At 38.1% G+C, this 24,695-nt stretch overlaps 1 protein-coding gene across 1 annotated transcript in view; it reads left to right on the top strand.

Moving 5' to 3' along the window:
* Nucleotides 1-24,695, top strand: part of ddb1 (damage-specific DNA binding protein 1) — a 49,540-nt gene that overhangs the window by 13,329 nt on the left and 11,516 nt on the right. Inside the window, exons 8-21 of the mRNA XM_053318718.1 lie at nucleotides 2,571-2,654; nucleotides 3,094-3,210; nucleotides 7,043-7,145; nucleotides 8,575-8,650; nucleotides 8,739-8,847; nucleotides 11,250-11,428; nucleotides 14,034-14,197; nucleotides 15,645-15,752; nucleotides 19,105-19,312; nucleotides 19,554-19,649; nucleotides 20,066-20,177; nucleotides 21,749-21,872; nucleotides 23,583-23,747; nucleotides 24,278-24,372. Of these exons, the coding sequence (XP_053174693.1) occupies nucleotides 2,571-2,654; nucleotides 3,094-3,210; nucleotides 7,043-7,145; nucleotides 8,575-8,650; nucleotides 8,739-8,847; nucleotides 11,250-11,428; nucleotides 14,034-14,197; nucleotides 15,645-15,752; nucleotides 19,105-19,312; nucleotides 19,554-19,649; nucleotides 20,066-20,177; nucleotides 21,749-21,872; nucleotides 23,583-23,747; nucleotides 24,278-24,372 (1,740 nt within the window). The remainder of the gene's footprint in view (nucleotides 1-2,570; nucleotides 2,655-3,093; nucleotides 3,211-7,042; nucleotides 7,146-8,574; nucleotides 8,651-8,738; nucleotides 8,848-11,249; nucleotides 11,429-14,033; nucleotides 14,198-15,644; nucleotides 15,753-19,104; nucleotides 19,313-19,553; nucleotides 19,650-20,065; nucleotides 20,178-21,748; nucleotides 21,873-23,582; nucleotides 23,748-24,277; nucleotides 24,373-24,695) is intronic.

Here is a 24,695-nt window from a genome sequence, read left to right as displayed (position 1 = left end):
TAATGGTTTACAGCTTTGACAGGGGCTAATGGATCAGGCCACACTTGTGCAGGAGATGAGAAAAATTATCCCACATCTTTGTTGCTTGCTTGCCAGGGTGTCACTTATCCCTTTGAAGTTGATTTATACAATGACTGTATGTCAATACCGTGCTCAAAGCTTAATCTCACGTTAAAGGCAGACAGCTTTTGGCTTGTGGCGCCTTCCTCTAATGACTTGCCAAGGAATTTAGAAAGGTAAAATGCTTTCTAGCCAGTGTTTCTGGAGCTGGATACAATCGAGGAAAATAGGACTGCTGAGCTGGAGACAGATTGCTTTGCAAATCGTTGTAAACTTTATAGTTTAGGACCAGTCTGCTCAGTCAACAGGCAGCAGCAGCAGCTCTGCATTAAAATGTCAAACAAAAAACAAAACAAAACAGTCTTTATGGTGCATCAATAATACCTTTGGAGAGTGTCAGGTCATGTTCATACTAATGCATTTGGAAACATTGTTTATATCAAACAGAGCTCTGCCTGTATTTAATTAAATTTGCTATTAACCGTCTTCTTCTACCCCCTCTTTCATTTGGCAAACAACAAAATTGCGCATTAATGCAATCATCTGCCATCATGACTTAATTTGTGTTTCAGTATAGCTGAACCGACTGTTCTGTTGTGCATGAGCGGGGCCCCAAATAATTGTTATTTTTTTTACTGGTTTAGTATGTAGAAGGTCACAAATAATAAGTATCTTCCATCTGAAATCACCAGAGGGTCTGAGTGATGTCTCATAATTGCTAAGTTTGTGTGTCCAACAGTAACCACAGACATAAAAGTATTCAGTTTACAACTGCAAACAAAATACTACACAAAATAAAAGTTGTGTTTTTTAAAAAGAAAAAGTGAATACATCATTTTTAATAATAACAAAAATAAAATATATAATTCATCTATCCAAATCCACCCACTCACTCCAACCCCACGGGTATTAAGCCTCAATAAAAACGAAATAAATAAGTAATTAACTCGATAAATGTAAAGGGAAAACTTCACTCCTCAGCATCAGGCAGGCAGAGCTTTTTTAGAGCCGTCTTAGCAGAGTATATTAAATTCTTCGGCTGATACAGTTCAGTACCTCCAACCTCTAAATGTAGGGCGTTTCTATTTAATAATAATAGGTGCCAAGCCAGTAAAATAATGAAAGCCAACACTATTTGCAATGGGCCAGAGTTGTTATTACAGGAAAATTCCAAAATCCTGACAATAATTGCTGTGTCAGTGTTTCAGATATTTTAGTCCAGTCCTCCGATAATTGGGGACAGGACCAGAGGATCTGTAACAGATCTATCTCCGGCATCTTCGTGATTTGGAAACATTTTTTCTTTTCTTTTTGGACTCTAAATGGAAGCAGACAGAAGAGTGTACCCAATTGAACATGTGGTATTACACAGACGACATATCTGATTTTCACAGCTGTCATTTACTACCTTTTTTGGCTATAGACTAACTAATGAATCATTCTAAAACATTATGCACATACTGCTGTAGGTAGATCTCAATCAAATCAGTGTTTTATGGGTGTTAGTCATCAGTTATAATGGATTTTTTTATTTTTATTAATACATTAACAATATGGTACTACTCAAAACATATAGTCATTTATTGTAAAACTGTATCAGGTACTTTATAGTATTGTGTGTTGATAGTCAAGGCATTGAGTCACTAAGGCGTCAGGCTAGAGCGGAGGGCTGGACGGGCAGTCAGGTCACTGTGACCTGACTTTGAATGCAAGGGAACATCACATCAAGGGTGAAAAAACAATGAGGTGCAGAGCTAGATGATACACATGTCTGTGTTGATATTATTTCAAGCAAACATTGGCTATTTATTTTTTTATATGCGTGTGCTGATATTACAATTACAAAGCAGCCACTGACTACTGAGCGATATCTTTATGTTTATATGCGCATGTGAACCGAGACTACTGCTTCAAAGCTGAAATTGGCAATATAGTCTATACACGTATGTGCTGATATCAGGGTTACAAAGCAAGCATTAACTACTGAGGGGTTTACTGAGGACACCTGCAGTTTTTGAAGGAGTGGTAAATAACTTGATTAGAAAAGCATGACTGGCCAAGACTAAAGACAATGGTGAAAATGTGTGGATGTCCAAGAAGTAGGCATAACAGCATGAAGGACGTGTTATTTGGATATATAAGACAGCGCCTGCCCCATGGACCAGACTCAGTTTACTTGTATTACTGCCTAACAGAGAGGATATCTATAATTGCATCAAACCATGTCTGATTCAGTGTGTTTTGACTGCTGAAATACCTTTATTCTCTTCTCTTATCTTATATTATATTTAAGTGTTGTGGAGACCCTGAATTCATCTGAACCATGTGAAGGAGTTTTTGTCACCACATGACTCACCAAAGTGATTAATTACAGAGATTTTAGGCAAAGGTTGCTTCATAACTTAATGCATCCAAAGCAGGCAGAAAAAAGAAGCCTTTTCAATGATCTGTGTGTGTGAATGTTTAGGAGACCTAGGGATTGAGATATTGTGTTTTCTTTCCACTGACAGACATCCATCGCTGAGTGTTTGACCTACCTGGATAATGGTGTGGTGTTTGTGGGCTCCAGACTGGGCGACTCCCAGTTAGTGAAGGTAAGCAGCAAGACACTGAACAGTTTCACATGTTCCAAAAGATGAATATCAAAATTCACTTTTAATCTGCTTTATTGATCAAATGATATAGGAAAATTCTCTCAGGTTATAGCAAATCTTAACAAAAAAAGGCATCTAAAAAATGGGCTTGAGGGCATGTTACACCTCTGGAAAGTAAAATGTCTGTTAGTACCTCGTGTGTGTGTGTGTGTGTGTCTGTGTGTGGTCTGTGCTGAATTTATGAAATAATTTGATAACGTGTGATATAAGGATGGCAGCATTTTCCCCCTCTGGTGGGAAATCTCAAATAAACATTTAATCTTTATAATCTTAAAGAGAAGTCCATAAAAAAGTGACAAATGACGTGTGTTATCGCCCGTCCAGCCGTGCACTCCCATCCTCCTTCTATGATCTATAAGGTTTGTCTGTGTCTCCACAGCTCAACGTGGACAGTAATGACCAGGGCTCATATGTGGCAGTGATGGAGACCTTCACCAATCTGGGGCCCATTGTGGACATGTGTGTGGTCGATCTGGAGAGACAAGGCCAAGGCCAGGTAAAAAAAACCAACAAACAAACAACAAAAAACTGAACCTATTTATTTTGTGACACTTGGAAAAAATACTGATATTTTTATTTTCTGGCAAAAAGCAAAACGGGGGAATAAGCAGCACATGTTATTTTACACTTGCAAATCATTGAGATAAAATAAAAGGTTTCTTCGGGCATTCGCCGGAAGATTTAGACAAGACATGGTGATTACTGAAAACCCTCTTAACTGTCACGGGATGCATTTTATAGCTTATGGTCTGTCTCTGTTTTCCTCTTCATCATCCTCTTTTTTTTGTTGTTGTTTTTTTTTTTTCACGTCCTTCAGGGAGTCTGGGCTTATACCACCAGCCGGCTTTCTTGAGTCGTGTTAACACTGTTATTGTCAGCAGAATTAAACATGCAACATACTACAGCACAAAAGCGCCACTGGCCAGAATAGCCGAGTACAATATATTCAAGAGATTCTTGCTGACATAAAATACTTAACTTCCTGTGCCTTTTTTTAGGCACTCTGGGTGTTCTTCTTTTGTCTTGTCTATATTTTTAGTTGCCAGTGGCCCCTGTACACCTTACATTAACATGCGCCTGGTATCCTAGTTGCGTCTAGATATGATTTAGCTGGATGTGCAGTTTAACACCTGATGTTAAAATACATCTTTGGTACACACATTTAAATTGGCTTCCTTGTTCCTTTTGCAAAAACTCACATTTCTGTGCATGTCATTTCCTCTAATAATATTTACACGCTTTAAAACTCACAGTGAAAACTTGGTCTCATTTGTTCCCCTGTCTGCAAACATCCGAACAATCCATCATCTTTAGCACTCAAGTGATAAAGTTTGGTTATCTTTAGCGGTTTTCAAACAGCTTCTGCTCTGAATATAATCTCATAACCTACAGTGCATGTTGATGCCAAGTTTAAAAAGAAACTAAAAGATGCAGTTTGTTTCCTTCCCAGCAATAAGGATTTCTTTGTTTTAAAATACATATTGAATTGGAAACAGCTGCTAAATGTCAAATGTTTGTTCTTTTACTTCAAAGGGGACATATGCTTTCTATTTTCTGTTGTTTCTCACTAATATGATATTGGATGTCTACATTAAACAAACGTTCATAAACTGGAGGTGTGTAGAAATCCTCCCTGAAAGAGAAAAGCCCAGACTTCAGCCTGCTTTGAATGCTTCATTTGTTTCCTCTACTTCATCCTCGTGATGACATCAGATTGTTCGTACATGCCCTCAAACGACTGCCTGTTGGTAGCCTTTGTTGCCAAGGTTGTTGTTGTGAGTTGTTCACGTTGTTCACTTGCATATTTTGGATCACACTCGGGTGTGAACTGATGTTTTCGAGTAGTTTCCATTTCAAGAAAAAAAAGTGAAATTTCATTACTATTGTTTGTATATGTAGCCGCAAGAGCAGCTGGAAGCCACTTTTCTCTAATCTTACAAATCAGAATATAGGAGGGGGTCTTAACGAGACAGGAGCGAAAACAAGCTGCTTCCAACAGAGGCCAAACTGAGGGGCTGCATAATTGACCAGTATAAGATAAATAAGGAGTTTTTTTTAACTGTAAATCATGTAAACATATTCCTGTAGAGCCCCAGAATACAAATATAGACTTGGTAATGTACATATGTCCCCTTTTTAAAGATGCAGCAATATAGTTTGAGAAAAGCAAATAAACATTTGATTTAAACATTTGTTCTCCTTTGTGTTGATGTTAGAGAAACACAGAGAGATGAAACACTGAAGTAAGGAGAGATACAGTACAGAAGGTTTTGTTGGCAGGCTTTGACACCAGGCCTTAGGGTACTTGATGTGGTTCCAATGGCAACGGTCCACCAGAGCACTGAGCCACTCTCTAGACACAGACTAGCACACAGTCAGCCACCAAGTGTATTATTCGTCCACATATTCTAGCTCGTTTTAGTCCGCCGAGGCCCAAAACTAAATCCAATCACAATTATTTTAATTTGCCATTTGCTGTAAATCCACAGAGTATTTGACCTGGTTAATTGGTGCAGACACATTCAAAGACAGTTCTGACAGTGGGGGATTGATGCACAAGAGTAAAATATAACTGGACGTGGCCCAGATTCAGTACAGAAAAAGCATCCAGAATGACAGAACGCTTAGGATAAAAGCACTAGTTTATTTTTCATCTTTGCACATTTATATTCACACGTTTGCAAATTTAAAGCACTTTGGGGTTTATGCATAATAAAACTTGCTAAAATGACACATACATGAGCACATTCTATAAAATTGCAGGAGTGAGTTAGTCCCATGAGTCTGTGTGTGTGAGGACATTTGAAAGCAGGTTCAGGGGAGTTAGGTGGGCTGCCAGGTTCAGGACGGTTATTTCCACTAGGATGAGACTGTTGGGTAGCAAATGGTATGGGCTGAGATTATGTGGGCCCTTGTATTAATCCTGTTAGTGTACCATGACTGGATGAATATGTAACATTCTGGTGCTCTCCAGTCAGACTGTACAGACAGCAGTGTTATTTGCCTTCAGGGTTTGGATCTCAATACTGTTGTCATGTTTGTTCTCCAAATCTCAGAGGAGCTCTATTATAAACTCATACTGATTCACAAATTGTCTGCTACAGCATTTTACACTACTGCTATGACACTGGCTAGTACTACCACCACTTTATCCATAACTTGTATTTAAAATGACATTTAGAACTACTACAACTAGGTACAATGAGAACTGTGAGCATTAATGTGACAGCCAGTACTTCTACTATTATTACTGCTATCACCACTTAACCTGGCTACAATAATTACAATTATTTATAATGATAGAAATAACTAGAGCCAAAATGTATTTGTTGATTGACAGCCAATTAATTAACAATTATGCTAAGAATAAATGTGCTTCTTAAATTTGAGGTTTTTTAGGTCTTTTTGTCTGGCATATTTGTCAGGAAAATTAACACGTTTTGGTCTTAGACTGTTATTCATACAAAACAAGTAATTTAAGGATGTCAACTCAGTCTTTATAAATGGGTAAGACTTCTTGAAAATGATTTATAAGATGAATTGAGATGATAATCAGCAGATTAATTGACTATGAAAACTAAAAAAATGTCAAAATGCTGCTGTAATATGTAATAAGTGTTTAAAGGATAGTTTAAAGTTTAAAGGATAAGTCTTGTATATTTTGAATTGTTTTTTTTATGTCTATCTTTTCTATTTCTGTTAGTTATGATGAAAAATATTCACCAAAGAAAAATGAAGACACTGCTGCAACATTCAACCAGATTATCTAAATGCCTTCATTTGGAAGTAAATCAGAGTGAGCCTGCCTAAAATAGTAATAATCCCTTATTGCCAACAGAAGTACATTGCATTGAACTGGGATGTTGGAAGTGAAAACGAAGTTGAGCAGTGAAATTATTACCCAAACTGTCAAATATAACCATCTTTTACAGACCAAGTAGATTAGGATAACTTGGGGTTTATATAAAACCTGACTGATCATCTTCCTTGATCTTCTTTTCAGCTATATTTTCACTGTGTTTCCAGATGTCAGCAACAGGTTCTCACTAATTCTTAATTAGTGAATACAATGTGATTATTACTTATTTGAATGATGACATTAGAAATAAGACCCAGGTTGTTTTAAAGCATAATTATCTTTTAAAGTAAATGCAGGTGTTGAGAAAAAGTAGAAATAGAAATGTATTACAAGATGTGGCTAAAATGAGAAACGATAGAAAAAGATAAACCACACAACAGCTTAACCCCTATAAGAGGGTTAGGGAAAGAAATGATCCCTTGTATCTCAGTTGATCTTTCTCTTATGTTTCCCCTTTGCTTGCATTCAGCTCGTGACATGCTCAGGTGCATTCAAGGAGGGCTCGCTCCGGATCATCCGCAATGGCATTGGGATTCATGAGCATGCCAGCATTGACCTGCCGGGAATTAAAGGTTTGTGTGTCTGTGTCTGTGTGTCTGTGTGTCTCTTTCACCATTTCCCTCTCAAGTCTTAACTTTTATTGAGATCGTAATCCTCTACTGACTTGACAGCAGAGCCACTTGATCTGCACATCTGTATGCCTTTCCCGGCCAAGACACCAGCTGTTGCCCATCCATGCTCAACATGTGAGCGCAAGCAGATGGCTTAGATGTCATAGGTCTTGGCTCAGTGCTTTTGAAAAGCACAGGGAAACTGCCAAGTCTACGTTGGGAAACATTTGTTTTCATATAGTGAATCAACAACCATGCCTTGCAATAGTAAACTGTCAAGCAGAAGAATCCCATCAGCTTTTAAAGGCAGCAGACACCTCTTAATCCCAGAAAATTGGGTTCCTTTCCCAAGACTGTTCTTTGATGCTTAAATGAGACACGCAGGCCAGCTAAGGTCTGCTTGCGCTTGTTAGGCTTCAGCTGTTTATTGACTATCTCTGCCCTAAAAGTCTTAGCTGCTGGCTCCTGCCCCTGGCCTCTTGATGTGAGCCAATTACTCTCTTATCCAATCAATGGCTCTCTGAGAGGCATCTACAACCTGAGCTAGGGCTGCTTGATTGTGGCAAAAATCATGATCACGATTATTTTTGGTGAATATTGAGATCTCGATTATTTTACATAATTACTAATTGACTTGTGTAACGGAAAGTCCGTCCGTCTCTTTACACTCCGAGTCCGACAGCTATTAAAAATACACAAATATCCTGCTGTATGCATATTTTGAACTAACGGTATCTACAATAATTGATCAGCTCCCAGTCTGTTTGTGAGCTTGCTACTCACTACTGACAGATCCAACTCTCTCTCAGTGGTTGCTGAAATAAAACCAATGAATCAATAAATACAACCACTGTTGATTTCTTCCCATGGAGCCAACATGAAAAATATTTGGCTCAGTATATTTGTCCTGTCTGTCAGCCTTGTGAAGGCAGTTTGTCTGGCTGCTATCTTCTCAGCGGTCCAGGAGCTGCTCCTGACAGATGGCTGCTTCTGTGAGTCGACATATATCGAACAGTTAGTTAGTTAGTTAGCTCCCATGTGGATTCCCAGAGTGAGTTTCGGTGTTTAGGGAGGGTCAAAAGTGCACCGCCGCAAATGAAAGTGGTGTGCTGGATTCATAACACAAGACAGAATGAAAGCATTATTGTGATGATCTCATTTTCATAATCGCTGGAAGCCAAAATCGTAATTGAAAATAAAATTCGATTAATTGCCCTGCTCTAAACCTGAACGTCTTCCAGCATGTTAACATTTGACTTCTTGGATACTTCTTAAACATTGTATTTCTCTTTATTATTGTTGTATTGTTGTTCTTGTAATTGTTATTGTCAATCTATTGATGAAAAAAATGAGTAACTCTTCTTTCTTACATCCTCTTTTTTTTTTAAAGGTTTGTGGCCGCTCCGCTCTGAGGCAGGTAGAGAGACCGATGACATGCTGGTGCTGTCTTTTGTGGGTCAAACCCGGTGAGTGTTTGCAGAGCAGCAAGCCAGATAAGTGTAGAGTCAATTGAGAATGCCACATCTTATCTTAAGAGTGTTTTGTGTCCCCTAGAGTGTTGATGCTGAGTGGAGAGGAAGTTGAGGAGACTGAACTTCCAGGCTTTGTGGACAACCAGCAGACGTTTTACTGTGGCAACGTCGCACACCAACAGCTCATTCAAGTTTGTATACACACAGATTCACCCACAACACACTTTTGTTAGGGTCACGTCGGGACTCCTTTTGATTATTTGAGCCTTTTATCCTAGAATTAGCTGAAGCAGGAATATAATCTAATTTCACAAATTCAGAATTAATTATAGAAATTAATTATTGAGCTTTGGCCTTTCTCCTTTTAATAAGATATACTTTGCTGGAGCTGAATCATACATGATTGAAAGTGGAAGTCGTGAATATGATATAGAGTGCAAAATGACTTCATGTATTTTACACTTGGTTGACATGAATATTGCAGTTCATTTAAATTCAACTTTTAGTTTGCCTCTTTTTAAATGAGGATGAAACCTGCTGGGAATTCTGCCAACTATTGGATCCTCAGCCATAAATAAAAACATCACTACTGTTTTAACCCTGGCACACTTTACTAACTCTTACCTCTTGAGTTGATGTGTACGCACTCAATACATTTTTGCATATCAGAATAGTGTAACTTAACCCTTGCTTTCTAAGGTAGTGCCTTCAAATAATAAAAGTTAATGTTTCAACTTGAACCTGCACTGAAACCATTATGTGAAGAACTTGATCATTTCCAACTGTGGCTCACAGTTTAAACTGTCTCCCACAACAAAGACGCTGCGTGTGATACTGACCGTTTGACACTGAAATTAATGGGCTGAAAGCACCAATTTTCAGTGGCATTGTCTCATTTATACTCTTTGAAAATCATTTTGCTCTTATCACATAATTCTCTTCCCAAACAGCAGGGGCTTCAAGCAATATTTTTGATATTAACAATACATCAAATGATTCCAAGTAACTTGGAAAGGTTTCTCAGAGTGTTAAACCCACAAAGAATTATTGCATACCTCTGCAAATCTTTTCTGTTTTTAGTCTTGTTTTAGCTCATTATTTAGTTTCTTTGTACCACGCTCAGTCTGTGGTTGGGCTTTGCTGCTCTAATTAACCCCCAAATAAAGAACTGAAAGCAGCAGTTTCTGGAAAAAAAACAAGCTCAAACAAGCCGACTTTGCACTACCTGCCCAGCACGAAATGCCAACAAATGTAAGAGTGGCTGGTGAAGGGCGCCAAGCGAGTCCCAGATATTCTTATTAGGGGAAAAAATAATAAATATTACACTTAAAATTTATCAAGCAGCAACATGGCAATGGGAGGCTCATTGGATTGTGTCCAGGTTGTGGTTTGCTGCTTGCTGTTTGGTAGTTGTAGATAATATACACGCAGAAATACACAAGCGCTTACAACACAGTGGTCTTAATTTATCACCCGTAGATGTCATAAGTAGCTTTACGCGGCTTCAAGTATTGCCTTTTTGATCAAATACATTTTTAAGTTGTTTGAACCTGAGCTGATCCCCAACTAAAACTGAGGTGATGAAATGATTTCACACAGACAAGAGATGAATTTTAAACTGTTATTTTTCCTCAGTGTGTAGTGATTGGCATTATGCTGCAAAACAACTCTATTAACTATTAACTATACATTTTGTCCTCATTTCACTTCTTTCAAGGACTCCATTATGGATCCTGTCTTGAATATGTGCTTTAGGTTCACATCTCATTGCACCACTAACAGTAACATCTTCAAACCTGCAAACATCGTTATGACTGCAGTTTGTACCTGCAGCAGTCTCTTAATGAGGCCCTCTTCACCTCTGTTCTTTCCTCAACTCCCTGTCCTATGTAGTTACAATTTTAATATAAATATTGAGTTTTGTCTTAACCTGGGGTTTTTTATCAGTTATTCGCAAACCTCTTTGGTTCATGTGATACAAATGCAATTAAGTTAACATGAAAAGAAAATGTAATACATCTTGAAAATACAAAACAGTTGTTTTTGGCTTTTCATAAAAGGGATTCTTTGATTTAAAATAGTTTGACATCTGTAATCCATACAACTTTCTCTAATTATACTGCTGTATTTTCATTCAAATATGGTTATATTACTTAGGTTCTTGTGAGCAAAATTTTGTTTTAACTAGTCATTAGTCTTGTCACCACATTTTCCACCTTTATCCTTTCATTACTGTATAAGCCCTGACAGGATTACTTAAAATGTCCTGACTGTTTTAAACAGTATCTCTTAGGACTGAAGAATCTCTTTCATGCACTATATTGTACGTTAAATACAGTTTGTGGAGTGACTTATAAGGAAGTGAAGTAATTAACGTTCTCTATGCTATCTAAACCACAGTCTCATCACATTTTGATTAACACAAATGCAAAATCAATCATTTCTAATTTCTCAGTCAATCTTGGCACAAAAACAAATATAAACAATTAGTTTTTTTCCAAAATTTCACCACATCATCATTTCTGTCATTTCCCAGAGGCACGGTGCTGTTTGGACAATAATCTTTAACAGCAAAAACTGTTTATGCCTCCAGATCACATCAGGCTCTGTGCGTCTGGTGCTCCAGGACAGCAAGGCATTAGTGAGCGAATGGAAGGAGCCACAGGGCAGAAACATCAGCGTGGCTGCCTGCAACCACACCCAGGTGGTGCTCGCTGTGGGACGAGCCCTCTATTACCTCCAGATCCTGGCTGGAGAGCTCAAACAGATCAGGTAGGATGTATTAACACTCACGTACATAAGCACACACACGATTGTCAATTTATAGATATTTATCAAGTAATATTCCAACACTGATGAATGTTGAGGGTACTTATCCACCAATTACATCCACCACTACAAATGCAGTTGATCATCACACTGTGAGCGTATATATTGTGCAGTCACCAGAGCTTTGTTTCTACACTGCATTATATATACTGTGAGTCTCCATTAGTGAATTCAGCATTACAGGAGACCACAAAGAGAGGAATGTTAATACAATGAGAGGACACAAAAACATCAACCATGTGCCTTGTCTGTCTGTGGATTAGATCAAATTGGGTCAGCTTGAAAGTTATTTCAGAAAAGCTAGAGTAAACATGTCTGACCTCGTCCTCTGGCTTTATTTTCTAAAAAAACCCAGTAACTGTCACCCTTAAAAGTCTCCTTCTAGCGTTAAACCTTGTTATTTATAGCCATTGAGCTTAAAAAAAAACAACTTAAGTGTAATAACAAAGTCAGCCATAAAGACCACAGGTCATATCTGGTCAGGAAATAGAAAAAGATAGCTTCCAAAACATTGAGTTAATGTCTGTTATACTTGGATGGTTACATAATAGTGCGACTGATAAATATGTGAGATAAATTGAATAATTAACACCAGGGAAGGAGCTTACATGTGAGATACACAATACCCAACAGAACTGTGGTATTAAGGCTTAATTAATCAAACATTAATTTGTTATATTCCCTGTAGTACCCCAACTTTGTGTCTGACTCACAGTTTTGTTTAATTATTACCCTGCACTGTTTTGTTAGATATTTATTTTTTTCTGTACAGTTGTGCAGTAAACTCAGAGATGAGGGCTTTGCGTCACATATTTTAAGTCCAAAGTGACCATTAAACTTGAAATGCCGTAAAATCTTACATTTCAAATGTGGCTGCTGTGCTTTATTTGCCCTTGAGGCTTTCTTTGTGGCACTATTGCAATATAACTGATTAGAGTCAGTACTTTTTACCGTAGTTGAAAAAAGTCAAGGGTGTAGAAAATATATATATATATAAATATTTTTTTTATAGAGAAAGATGTACTGCTTTGAAAATCGCCACCAGGGCTGCTTGAAGCTCTTAAGTGTTTGTTTACAGCCTCGAGTGTCCATGAATAATGAAAAAATGAAGGAGACAGAGTGAGCTGCTCACCGGAGTTGTGAAAATAATGTTTGTCCTACATCAATAAGCAGTTGGTCTGCTTTGTGAGTCTTAAAGTTCTGTAAATAATCAGATAGTAATAGTTTGATTTAAGGGGTCTATATGGCTGAAATTCTGTTGTGTGGTTCAAGTCAATGAAAGGACTTCATGAACTATGCTGTGGTTATCTTGATATTATGTTTGTATTATTGAGTAGCCCTGTTCTGTTACAACAATGCAGGAATTCATTTATCTTTTAGTTTATAATTTTAATTCAAAAATTCTTATTTAGTTATATGTATGATACAATACGAGGTCATATCAATGAGTGAATGAATAAGGAATGAGGATGAAAATAAAAATAAAAACGACAAAAAGACATGATATACAACAGTGGTAAGGATAAAATAAGTATAAAATGATAAAACTGAATTCAGAACCTGGTTATGAATAAAGTAATGTAAAATAATAAGTTAGGAATATCTGTTTTTGTGTAATCCACTGATTTAAACAGCTAATAGAGATATTAAAGAAACACACTGCAAAATTAAACCTGTTTAAAATAAACATTTACATATTATTATAACTCAATTTTAAAATATGAAATGCTGAGAAGTAATCAGATGTTCAGGATTAGACTTTATTATTGTTTTATTTTAATTTTATAATAATTTCATTTGATAGTTGAAAGTGCAGACATGACTAGGAAAGGTCTGCAACTAAAATCAAACAGTAGATGTTGCATTTATGCTGATTGCACCTTAACCAGCACGCCCCAATCGGAATCATTATTAATTTTTGGAAATCCCAAACAAGCGTAATTTATACACAAAGTGAACTTTATGTTTATATGACAAGCAGCTTGATTAATGTTCTGCTTTTTGCTGAAGCACTGAATGCATTTGATTAGTGTACTTATGAAGTGACTCATTTTGAAATGTCAACTTTTTGCTGACTTTTTTCAAAATTGCTTTTCAATTCATCATTGTGACAAGTTAAGACTTTGAGCCAGAATGTACAAAATAGGATTGAATCGATCGAAGTTAAGTAAAATTCAAATTCACAAAAGAGCTCAAACAAGGAAGAGATCTGATTGGTTGTTGATTCGTCATTCGTCATGGCCTATTGATTGTTGAGGAGAAAAGAAAATCCTGTTGCTTGCAAACACATTGAGTTGAGATCTCAACACAGTGTTATCGGAAATGAACATTCGTCTGGCAGCATGGGGCTGTGTGAACTCGTGGAACAACTCATCAGGAGACTTTGCATCTCACATAAGCTGATGCTCTGTGTCACTAACACATTAATGCCATTAGTCATTTAGCTCTACACTGTTGTCAGATCTTATCATACTCAATCAGTTCTCATTCACACAATGTTACAGGGCAGCTCGCTACTGTCTTCTAACGTCCTTTTCACTGTCCTTAGTACCACGGAGATGGAGCATGAGGTGGCCTGCCTGGACATCACACCTCTGGGGGAAGGCGGTGGTGAGTCACCACTATGCGCCGTGGGACTCTGGACCGACATCTCAGCCCGTGTGCTCAAATTGCCCTGCTTCACAGCTCTGCACAAGGAAATGCTGGGTGGAGGTGAGAGAAAGGGGGGAAGCAGGATGTGCTGACAGCGAACAAGGAAAACTGTTACCGGCTTGTTGAGACAGATAGGTAGACTGAGATAATGACAAGTCAAGTGAAGTTTATTTCTACAGCCTGATGGCACATACAAAGTCTCGATGGGCTTTTCAGATCCACAAAAGCATTAATTCCTAACCAAACCCATTCTCTCTGGAAGCCAAGGAAAAAAACTCCCCTAAAATTAAGGTAAAATTGTAATTCACATTGGATTAAAGTTGCAAATGCATAGAAATAGCCTATTAGATGAGTAAAAAACCTATTCCACCTTCCCATGACCCTCTCCTCAAATGGCTGAGGGCTACAACCTGGGACAGAGGCAATTACTAAAAATCAAAAGATTCTTTAAACAGATAGTAGACATACAGAAATACAAATATGGGATGATAATTCAATAATGAGATCAGTCTTATAATGTAGTAATTCATTATTAGTATGTGTAGTGGATCCATAACAGTAGAATAGCAGCTAAAATGTATTCTATCAGCAGTTTTATTAATAAATGTAAACGACATTTCCCATGAGGTACCATCGCTTTTCAAGTGTGCTTGAATATAGATTTTGCTGCCAACACAAATGCACTTAGTGCATCATTTAAGCATTTGAGATGTATTTAAGAATGTTAAAATATGCAAGAGAGGACGTGACTACTTTTTTGGTTAAGCTAATGAAAAAGTCAGCAGTCAGTGGAGACAAAGTTTCATAACATTAGGAACTGGCACACACAGGACTCTTAAGAATATCTCCACATTCTTTCCCAAAGTATCATACATTATTTTGCATTATTTCACAATTCTGCAGGCTGTGATTTCTTTTAGGAATTACAAGCAGGAAAACCTTTTTGAAGGTAATAAAGAAATAAAAGTAAAAGATAATTGTTGTTGTCTTTAGCCCCGTCAATGGAAACATTATTAGTAATGCACAGTTGGTCTGTTAGTTTTGTTAACATGAATTATATTTGTAACTTATTTTGAAATGTAATGCAAACACAGCCCTGTATTTGTGTTTTAAAAAATGTGCCTCTTGAGAGTTTAAAATGAGGAAATAATGCTTCTATATTTCCATATAAATATGCAACCTTTCCAATAACCAGGTTTTCAGATGTTTCTATGCTGTTGCTTTGTGGAGAGTGGTCCAAGAATCAATTCTGTCCGTTGACGTAATTGGCCTGCAGTCAGAGAAACTGATGTTTGGGAAATGGAAAAGACAGAAGGCTTTATATTCACCCTGCTGCATTTAAATGAAGTTATTTTTTTTTCCAAAAAGTTACCAGCCGGTCTGGATGATAGCCCGTATTGATTTTTCTGACAGAGACATTTTACCGACATTTATCACTTTTGGTGTTCATCTGTCAGCTTGTGACTCCAGAGTGGAGGAAAAATAAATCACTTTGCTGTGTCCTCAGAGATCATCCCTCGCTCAATCCTAATGACCACCTTTGAAGGCAGCTACTACCTGCTGTGCGCTCTGGGAGACGGAGCGCTCTTCTACTTTGGTCTGGACCTGCAGACAGGTAGGTCCTTCCCACCACCATCATTACACCTGTTAGACGAGACATTCACAAACTTCTCAAACTTAGAAACTAAGAGCGGTCTTGAGACAGGCTCATGGGCAGCTGTCTGAGTTTTCGTTTTCATTTTTAGAATATTATTTCTTGGAGAATTACATAACTGCCAGCCCTATAATTGGATCTAATGATGGAGAAACTGCAGCCTAAAGGAACTCATGTTATGAGTTTGATTGAAGGCTGGCTGTTTGTCTTCAGAAAAAGATGCAATGATGCAATCAAATGCTGTGATTTCACACACATCCATCAAGGGAACTTGATGTTTTGACTGACCTAATTGTAAAAGTTTGATTCAGACACTTCTTTTTCTTGCTATTTCGTGTATTAAAATAAATACTCTTAAAGTCTCAATGAAAAATCAGTTAGAGCATCTTTAGCTTCTGTACTGAGATGTATCTCCCAGTGAAACTGAGTATTTGAATTTTTGCTCGCTGATATCCAAACACAGACTTCTTCTTGTCTCTTCACATTGCTCTCTGTTGGCTCCTATGACCCACAAATGGTGAAGTGCGGTTTTATATGACTGGAGTGGCTAACGACTCGACCAAGGTCACATCTGATTGGATGAACTTTTGTAAACATCCCTGAGTGGCATCAGATGAGTCATCAGACATTTGAAACCGTTTCACAGGGAGAGACAAGACAACGAGTCAGGGATTGATTTTTGAATGTATTTTTCATTTCACCGGGACTTTTAAAAGTTTAAAGCTTGCCAGTATACGTAGGCACTGGAGTAGAAAAGCATCCCTTTTGTTTTTTGTTTCTTTTTCCTGTTAGATGATTTTACTAGCTGATTAGCAGATTTTCTAAACAATTTAGACATCAAAGAAATAGAAAATTAAATACAGAACCAACAAGTGTGCTTACATGCATATTAATACCCTGGTTATGATCAGGGGGGTTTTGGTGAAATCTGTTTTTGTTTGCAGCTTTTTGTTTTCCTTTTTCACTTTGTGTCTCCAGACTGGATTATTTAAGAGTCATCTTTTACAAACAGTCGGGCTTTCTCATACCGGATTGCTTTTCCATGAAAGTCTCTGTCATTTCCCATCAGTGCAACTTACTCCAAATCAAGTCATAAATAGGCGCCGTTTTTACACCAGCATAAAGATTTAAAGCACCCTGTACTTTGGCTTCACCTTATATAACAATAAAGCGATAAAATGGAAGTTAAATTTAGCACACATTGTTAAAATGCAGCTGTGTCCAGTAGGGCTTCAATTATTGATTATTTTCAGTATTGATTCATCCGTCATGCATTTCTTTATCAATCATTTGGTCTCTAAAAGTTCAGAAAATGTTCCTCACATGTATGTTAGAATATTTTTGTGCTTGACAAATTACTAAAGCGATTAATCGATTAGTCGCTGATTAATTATTTATTGATTGACTAATAAATGAATTGACTATTTGTCTCGTCCTTGGTGGCAGTTTAGGAAACCCTCACACACACACAAACAGCAGACACTGATCAGAGACATGGATAACGTTGTAATCGTGTACACAAGGGTATGAATATAATCAGGTTACTTTGTGTTCCTTGTAAACATCGTGTCCTGAATGAAATCAAATACAGGATCAGACGCACAACAAGAATATTAACGTGCATACAAATGTACTCGTTTGTTTGTTCTTATGTTTTGATCAGCTCGGTGATCAGAAGGGACAAAAATATGTGAAATGTATGAACTATAGAAATGTGTTGCCAGCGTTATGATAATGAATTTTCTACGTGGACTACAATTTATTTAATATGTTTATGCTTTACAAGGTCAATGCACACGTTACTGTAAATGTGCTGGTGTTAGCCGAAATATTAATTGTCAACTCTGGTCCCTTGTGTGTGAAATATCGATGAAACAACAATATTAAAGGATAAATTGAAGGCTGCTGCTGGAAAACACTAATACTTAACAACACTTACTGCTGGTTTTTACTTGTATCAGAAGGTCATTCATTCTGCACAAAAGTACTAACTTTACTGTTTATTGGCATTTGGGCTCCACTTTTTAATTCACAGATTAAACAGTCCAAGTTATAACTCAGCAGCAGCCCATTTTGTTGCCTTTGCTTGGCTGATTTATTATTTATAACAACAAAAACAAAAAAGCATTTATGAGTCTAACTTGAGGTGGAAGACTGCATTGATCTGCTATGTCCTGCAGATGTTTCCCACATGTTCGTGGAAGAAGATTAGACTCAGTCCCACCTCTTCCTTCTATCGCAGCTGATCGTCATCATTTACCATAATACATCCAAAAATAATTGCTCAAAGTATGAAGTTGACATTAATTCATGAATGAAAAGAAAACATTTACATAATATACAACTAAAAAAAAAATCATGCTGACAACAATTATGTCTGTCATTTTTCCCTACTGGCCCACTTGGACAGTAGATCAGGGTTTTACTGGCTCCTTGCACGGCAGCCAAAAGTAAAAATAGCTCTGTTTTTTCTCTATTATCTTGGTGATTTATTCATTGTATACAAGTTCTTTCCAGATTTGACTGTTTTCCTTTTGTTATGGATATGTAATGTTGATGTATTTCAAAAATATGCAAAATATAAAATTAGGCACATATTGGATCAGTACATCAATGTTGTATAAATGTAGTTTTTTTCCCTCACTATTTTGTGTAAATTCAGAGAGTAGGGATTCATAAAGAGAAGAGAAGAGAATTAATGATAACATTTCAGTGAGAAATGTGCTCGTTAACACAGGACAATAAGAGGAAGAACATGATGATGATTTTGTGTGTGTGTGTGTGTGTGTGTGTGTTCACTCCGAGCTCCTTCTGTCTGCGTCCACGAGCCTCCTGTCTACTACAGACATGGAGCTGAACTGTAATGAATGATTGAAAAGGAGAAATGAAGAGGAAGACAATGAAACATGAACTTAAAAGCGTTGTCATCTTTTGAATGTTTGATGGTTATTTTTATTTGTGCTTTAGAACGTAACCACTGTGAAACCATCAGAAAATAATGTTTTATTTCTTTCACTCACAGTTTTGTTTTCGCTATGGCCGCTCCCTCTTCTCACTTCTTTCTCTTGTCTTTTTCAAAATGAGTCAAGAAGCCTAACTTCGTTTTTAATGTTATCAGACGAAGAGAAATGTCCTCCGCTCATCCTGAACTGTATACCCACGACTCTGATTGGCAGTCAGTCAACTTTCCCTGCATAAACCTTTACTGGCCCCAGGCCATTAGGCCAGCGGCTGTGTCAGGCCATGTCTGTACACTCACCTCTCAAACTACAGATAAACTTGTGTTTTTAAATCTTATTTCCTTTACCCCCAGGCGCCCTGAGCGAGCGTAAGAAGGTCACGCTCGGCACCCAGCCCACTGTGCTGAGGACCTTTAGATCTCTGTCTACCTCCAACGTCTTCGCCTGCTCCGACCGACCCACTGTCATTTATTCCTCCAACCACAAGCTCGTCTTCTCCAACGTCAACCTCAAGGAGGTCAACTATATGTGCCCACTCAACTCTGAGGGTTATCCAGACAGGTCAGCAGCACATTCACTACTTTAGCATTTGATCAGTGTTGTTGTTTCATGTTTGCTTCTTTTTTAAAAGCTGAAGAACATGAAAGCTTCACTACTTCTTGTTTTGATCCTCAAGCAGACTCAGTTGTTTCAGATGTTGATTATTGAAATAATGCATCTAAACTTTGTTTGACTTTGTAGTGAGTGGGTGTATTCTTCTGTTTTCACTCTCAATCCTGAATCTTGTTGTTTCTTCTCCCAGTCTGGCGCTTGCAAACAACAGCACTCTGACCATCGGTACCATTGACGAAATTCAGAAACTCCACATTCGCACTGTTCCCCTCTACGAGTCTCCCAGGTCAGTCCTATTGTCAAATGATGAATAAGAATTGAAGCTCAAGTGAACATTTCAGACACATCATCAAATATTTTGCATATTTTTTTGGTGTGTTTGTTTGCAGTGATTTTTCCTGTTTGTTCTGATCCTATTTTATCTTCTTTGTCTTATTGTTTTTGTCGTACATGTGCTGAATGATTTTATATTCCCTCTTTTTGTACTCCCGACATTTAAGTGACAGCCGTGACTTATTGTTGTTGAATAAGTTATTAAAAGGTTGTTTCATAGAGTTGGAAAACATCAGCAGTCTCCGGGCAACTTGTTTTGTTCAGCTTAGCACTGTTTGCTCTTTTCATGTTTGCTAGTGTGTCCTCCCTTGGCTTTTCCCCTCCCTCTTCTCCTCTCATCTCGATCTCCCTCTGCTAACACCCCACCAGGCGGATCTGCTACCAAGAGATTTCCCAGTGTTTCGGCGTCCTGTCAAGCAGGGTGGAGATTCAGGATGTGAGCGGCACCACCTCTGCCGTACGCCCCAGTGCAAGCACTCAGGTACTGAAGCTCCGTGTTGTGTTCAGGTAATGAACACCCAAGGGCTTGTTTTTGATTTTTTTTGGAGGGGTTAGGGTTACTGACCAAAACCATTATTACCTGAGACTGGGAGTCAGGACAACAGATGTCTTGTTGTGGTAAGCTGGAACCAGACCTTCTCAAGCAGGAGTCAGATCGTCCTGCTGTTGTGCCCATGTTAATAGTTTGGTGTTTTTATTTGTTTTGTGCAACTTAAATTCGATTGAATTCCAAGCTGAGTGCGTTGCTTGATGATACATATAATGAGTTATATAGTCAATGTTGTTTATACTGTAGCCTTCAGATCAATATCAGCTTTCCATAAAGGTTATTTCATTGACACAATGTCAGTCCAGTTGTCCTTTGATATATATGTATTTATTCTGAGCCATACATTTTCGCCCAATTATTATGTATTATGTAACATAATCAACTTCTATTCCAAACATTTTCATAAATTCTTCAGCATCTCTTGTAGCACTGCAACTAAAGATTATTTTCATTATTATACATTATGTATGATGGTGAAAATGTTCTTAGAAATCATTGTCATCACTGTCATGCAACCAACGGTCTTATTAAATAGTTGCTTATTATTATATAATATAATGTTAAAATCTAAAAATTGCAAATCTAGTTGTTTCTGCCTTAAGTTTTTTCTTTTCTCCCCTTTTTTTTATTCTTTCTTTTACAATACTGCCCCCAGCATTAATTTGTGTCCCTGAGGATATCTTTGTGTAAATTTAAATTTTAGAGCCGCAAACCAAATCATAGTACTGTCTTCTTCCAACCACCAGGTCTCACCAGGACCTTTAGTTGATGCTCTCGGTCTGGCTTTGTCACATTTAATTACTGTCATCATCAGTTATCTTCAGGCCCAATTTTCTCTCCGACCATTTAGTGTTATAGTCAAAGCACCATAATCTTAGCTTAAACTTTTTTTTTTTAACTCTCTTGTTGACTCTTTTTGCTTGATAACTGACCTGTCTTCCTTCTATAATAGGGTTTTGACAGGTATGTAGGAAGCTAAATGAAAAGACCTTTCTTTTTAATTGTTTTACCTATTCAAGCTAAATTTAGTTGTTGTGAGAGTTGAAATGAAGTTCAGATTACCATTAAACATAGCTGTCTTTTGTTTGAATTGCTGTCAAGGAACACTGACAATGAGATTTCAGCTGCCAAGAAAAAAATAGTAGCGTTTTAAAAGAGATTCTCACTTGGACAGCTAATCAAAAACTCGTTTCAGGCAGATTTACTGTGACAGCATGTGTTGTGTCCACTCGGTTTGGCTCCACAACTTCCCCAAGGGTACAGGTTTTTATTTTGAGTTTGTATTTATTTCTGCTACGCACAACTTTGCAGGGACACAACGGAGCCAGAGCCTCTCACATGTAATGACTAGAAGATGTTTACTTGGTTTTAAATGCTGCACATCTGATGCCACAGATGGTGTCGAGCTCACACAGAAATAGAGATTTTAATTCCCTGTACACCCTTTATAAGACCTCTCTTTGTCTTCCTTTCTTGAAATATAAATCTACATCTACTTCCAGGCTCTCTCCAGCAGCGTGAGTTCCAGCAAGCTCTTCCCCAGCAGCACGTCTCCCCACGAGACATCCTTCGGCGAAGAGGTGGAGGTTCACAGTCTGCTAGTTGTGGATCAACACACCTTTGAAGGTGAGACAGACGGATGTACATTTCCATTTGATCTCACAGAGCTGGTGCTTTCATATGGCACTTCTGATGGTAAAATAATGGGCTCCTGGAGAATTACCACCAGTCAAATCAGGTCAGGGCAAAAAACTTTACACAGCCTGAAACTCCTTCATCAAACTATTGAATGCTCATAAACACAAAGTTTTTATTTATCTGACCCAACTTTGCCATCTGGACTCACATGTCATGTCTTCATTTTATATGTAATTTTTTAACTACTTAACACACAGTAACAGTAATTATATGGACACATGAATGATTGAATATGTTGGTCTTCATGTAGATCATTTCATTCTGTGTTGCAATGCAGAATCCTCAGTGCAGATCTTTCCTTCCTCCAGGAAGATCCAGGAGTTACCACACCCGCATAAATTAGAGTATCTTATATGTTAATAATATGTAAATAAGGGACTGGTGCAGCACATCCACAGCTAAATCCAATTTATCAGTGTGCGATCAGCTCAATTAGATGATGTTAGATCACACGGGGACACATTCTCATGCACTATGCAGTGTTGTAGCATCTAGTATGTGTACTATGAAAATGTACCCCCAATGAAATGTGAGGCACATATTCATCGTGTGATCAGTTACTCAGTTTTTGCTACAGCACTTGAGTCTGCAGACATTTCAAAGGTTTTGCTAAAGATGGCCCCTGCTGTTTTAAGTCACACGCTCCTTATCTTGCTTTTTTCAGCTGCTGCATTATTGAAATTGTTGATATTAGTCAAATAGGTAGTAGTGCCTTCACGATTTCTGTATGGTTCTGGTCGTTGTGGAGCAAGTGATCCACTGCTGCTGGCTACCTTTTCCACTTAATTCGAGCAGTTAAGTCTACGGCGCTTACGTCAAGCCCGACTCCTCAGGCTTTTTCTGTGCAATGAGGAATTATTAATGACATTTCTGGTGGGCTCACTTTGATTTCCAAGTTATGGAAGGCAGTGTTGTCGGTCTACCACTTAATACTTTGACAGCTACTGGATGGATGGCCATGTAATTTGGCGCAGACATCCCTGAATTTTCTCAAGTGCTATCATGACAGATCCATGAGTTTGGATTTGACTAAGATAGACTTGACATTGACAACTATTGGATGGATTACCAGGACATTTGGTACAGAAATGCATGTAATAATTTTGGTGACCCTGGAGTTTCCTCTGACACCATCATCAGATCCGATTTTGAGTTTGTCCAATACTTGAACTAAATCCTGCCTCAGCTGTACTTTGTGTTTAGTAGCAAATATTAACATGCTATCACGCTAAACTGAGACGGTGAACGTTTGACCTGCTCAACATCAGCATGTTAACATTGTCATTGTGAGTGTGTTAGCATTTAGCGCAATGTATCACTGTGACAATGGCTATAGACTCTAAATCCTGTTACCACAAAATAAACTGATTTAGATAATCTGGCTTAACGGTTTGCTCATTTGTCACCTGTGTGAGAAAATCTAATCCTTCGTATTTCTTGGCCCACCTGACTGTGTCATAGCAATGTTCCTGGAAAATAAGACCCAAGTTCTAATGAACCTGAATCATCTTCTTAAACTGAATACCAAAGGGACAGTCATGACAAATGAACAAATAAATGTAAAATCCTGTTAACAGAGAGACGTATTGTGCTACTCCCACACTCAGTTTCCTATTTGTGCTTTTGTGTTTCTACCAGTTCTCCATGCCCATCAGTTCCTCCCCAGCGAGTACGCCCTCAGTATGGTGTCGTGTCGTCTGGGAAAAGACCCGTCGGTGTACTTTATCGTAGGTACTGCCATGGTGTACCCAGAAGAGGCTGAGCCCAAGCAGGGACGCATTATTGTCTTCCACTACACTGACGGTCAGTACTCATGCGTGTCTTCAGCTTTCTCTCTCCTCTGCAAACAAAGAAAGTAACCCGAAAGAAACACTATCAGCCTCATCCAGCTCTTTATCCTTCACCCCGTTTCATTTTCTCCTCCCTCCACCCTGTCCTATTTCCTCCCTCACGGACACTTTGTCCCCACCATGCTCTTGTTTCCCACCTCACTTAATCATTTTCTTATCTCTCAATATCAGACTTTCCTTCTCTCACCACCACTGATTCCTTCTCATTCCCTTTCATACTCTGTCCCTTTCAAGGTGCTTTGCCGACCTTTCTTATATCCACCTGTACCTGTTGTATTCCAAGCTTGTATTGACTCTGAATGCCTCATCTATTCATTTTCTAGACTTTATCCCTCATCTCTCTCTCTCTCGCAGCTATTGAGCTGTATGCTATCCTCTGCATCACAAAGATATTGTATGTGCTAGTGCAGTTTGACATTGAGTACATGACACTGTGAATTCTAACTGAATAGAGACTGACAGACATTGTGCTCACTCCTACAGGCAAGCTGCAAACTGTAGCTGAGAAGGAGGTGAAAGGAGCCGTCTACTCTATGGTGGAGTTCAATGGCAAACTGCTGGCCAGCATCAATAGCACTGTAAGTGGTGTTTTATAGTCTTGGTGGGTTTTTTCAGACACGTCCATCACTGAACTGCAGCTATGTTCATGTACAAATTGTTCAAAGGAAGAAAATAAGTGTACTTCTAAGCACACTTGGAATTAAGTAAGTTTTTCAGATGACGTTTTTACCTCAGACCTGCTCTCAAAATGAGAACTTGATTAATAATCAGGAGGTGCTCACTCAGTTCGTTGTTTAGACCCAACACAAAGCCAAACAGCATGTTCTCTCACAGATGATGGGAAGATATGTTAAAACCACCCGTATTCACGAGGTTGCCGTGACGTTGAAAATGTATAAAT

The sequence above is a fragment of the Scomber japonicus genome, chromosome 1, assembly GCF_027409825.1.
Source record: "Scomber japonicus isolate fScoJap1 chromosome 1, fScoJap1.pri, whole genome shotgun sequence".
Lineage (NCBI taxonomy): Eukaryota > Metazoa > Chordata > Actinopteri > Scombriformes > Scombridae > Scomber > Scomber japonicus.
Note: the sequence above shows the minus strand (reverse complement) of the source record. Positions and strands in the feature narration are given on the sequence as shown.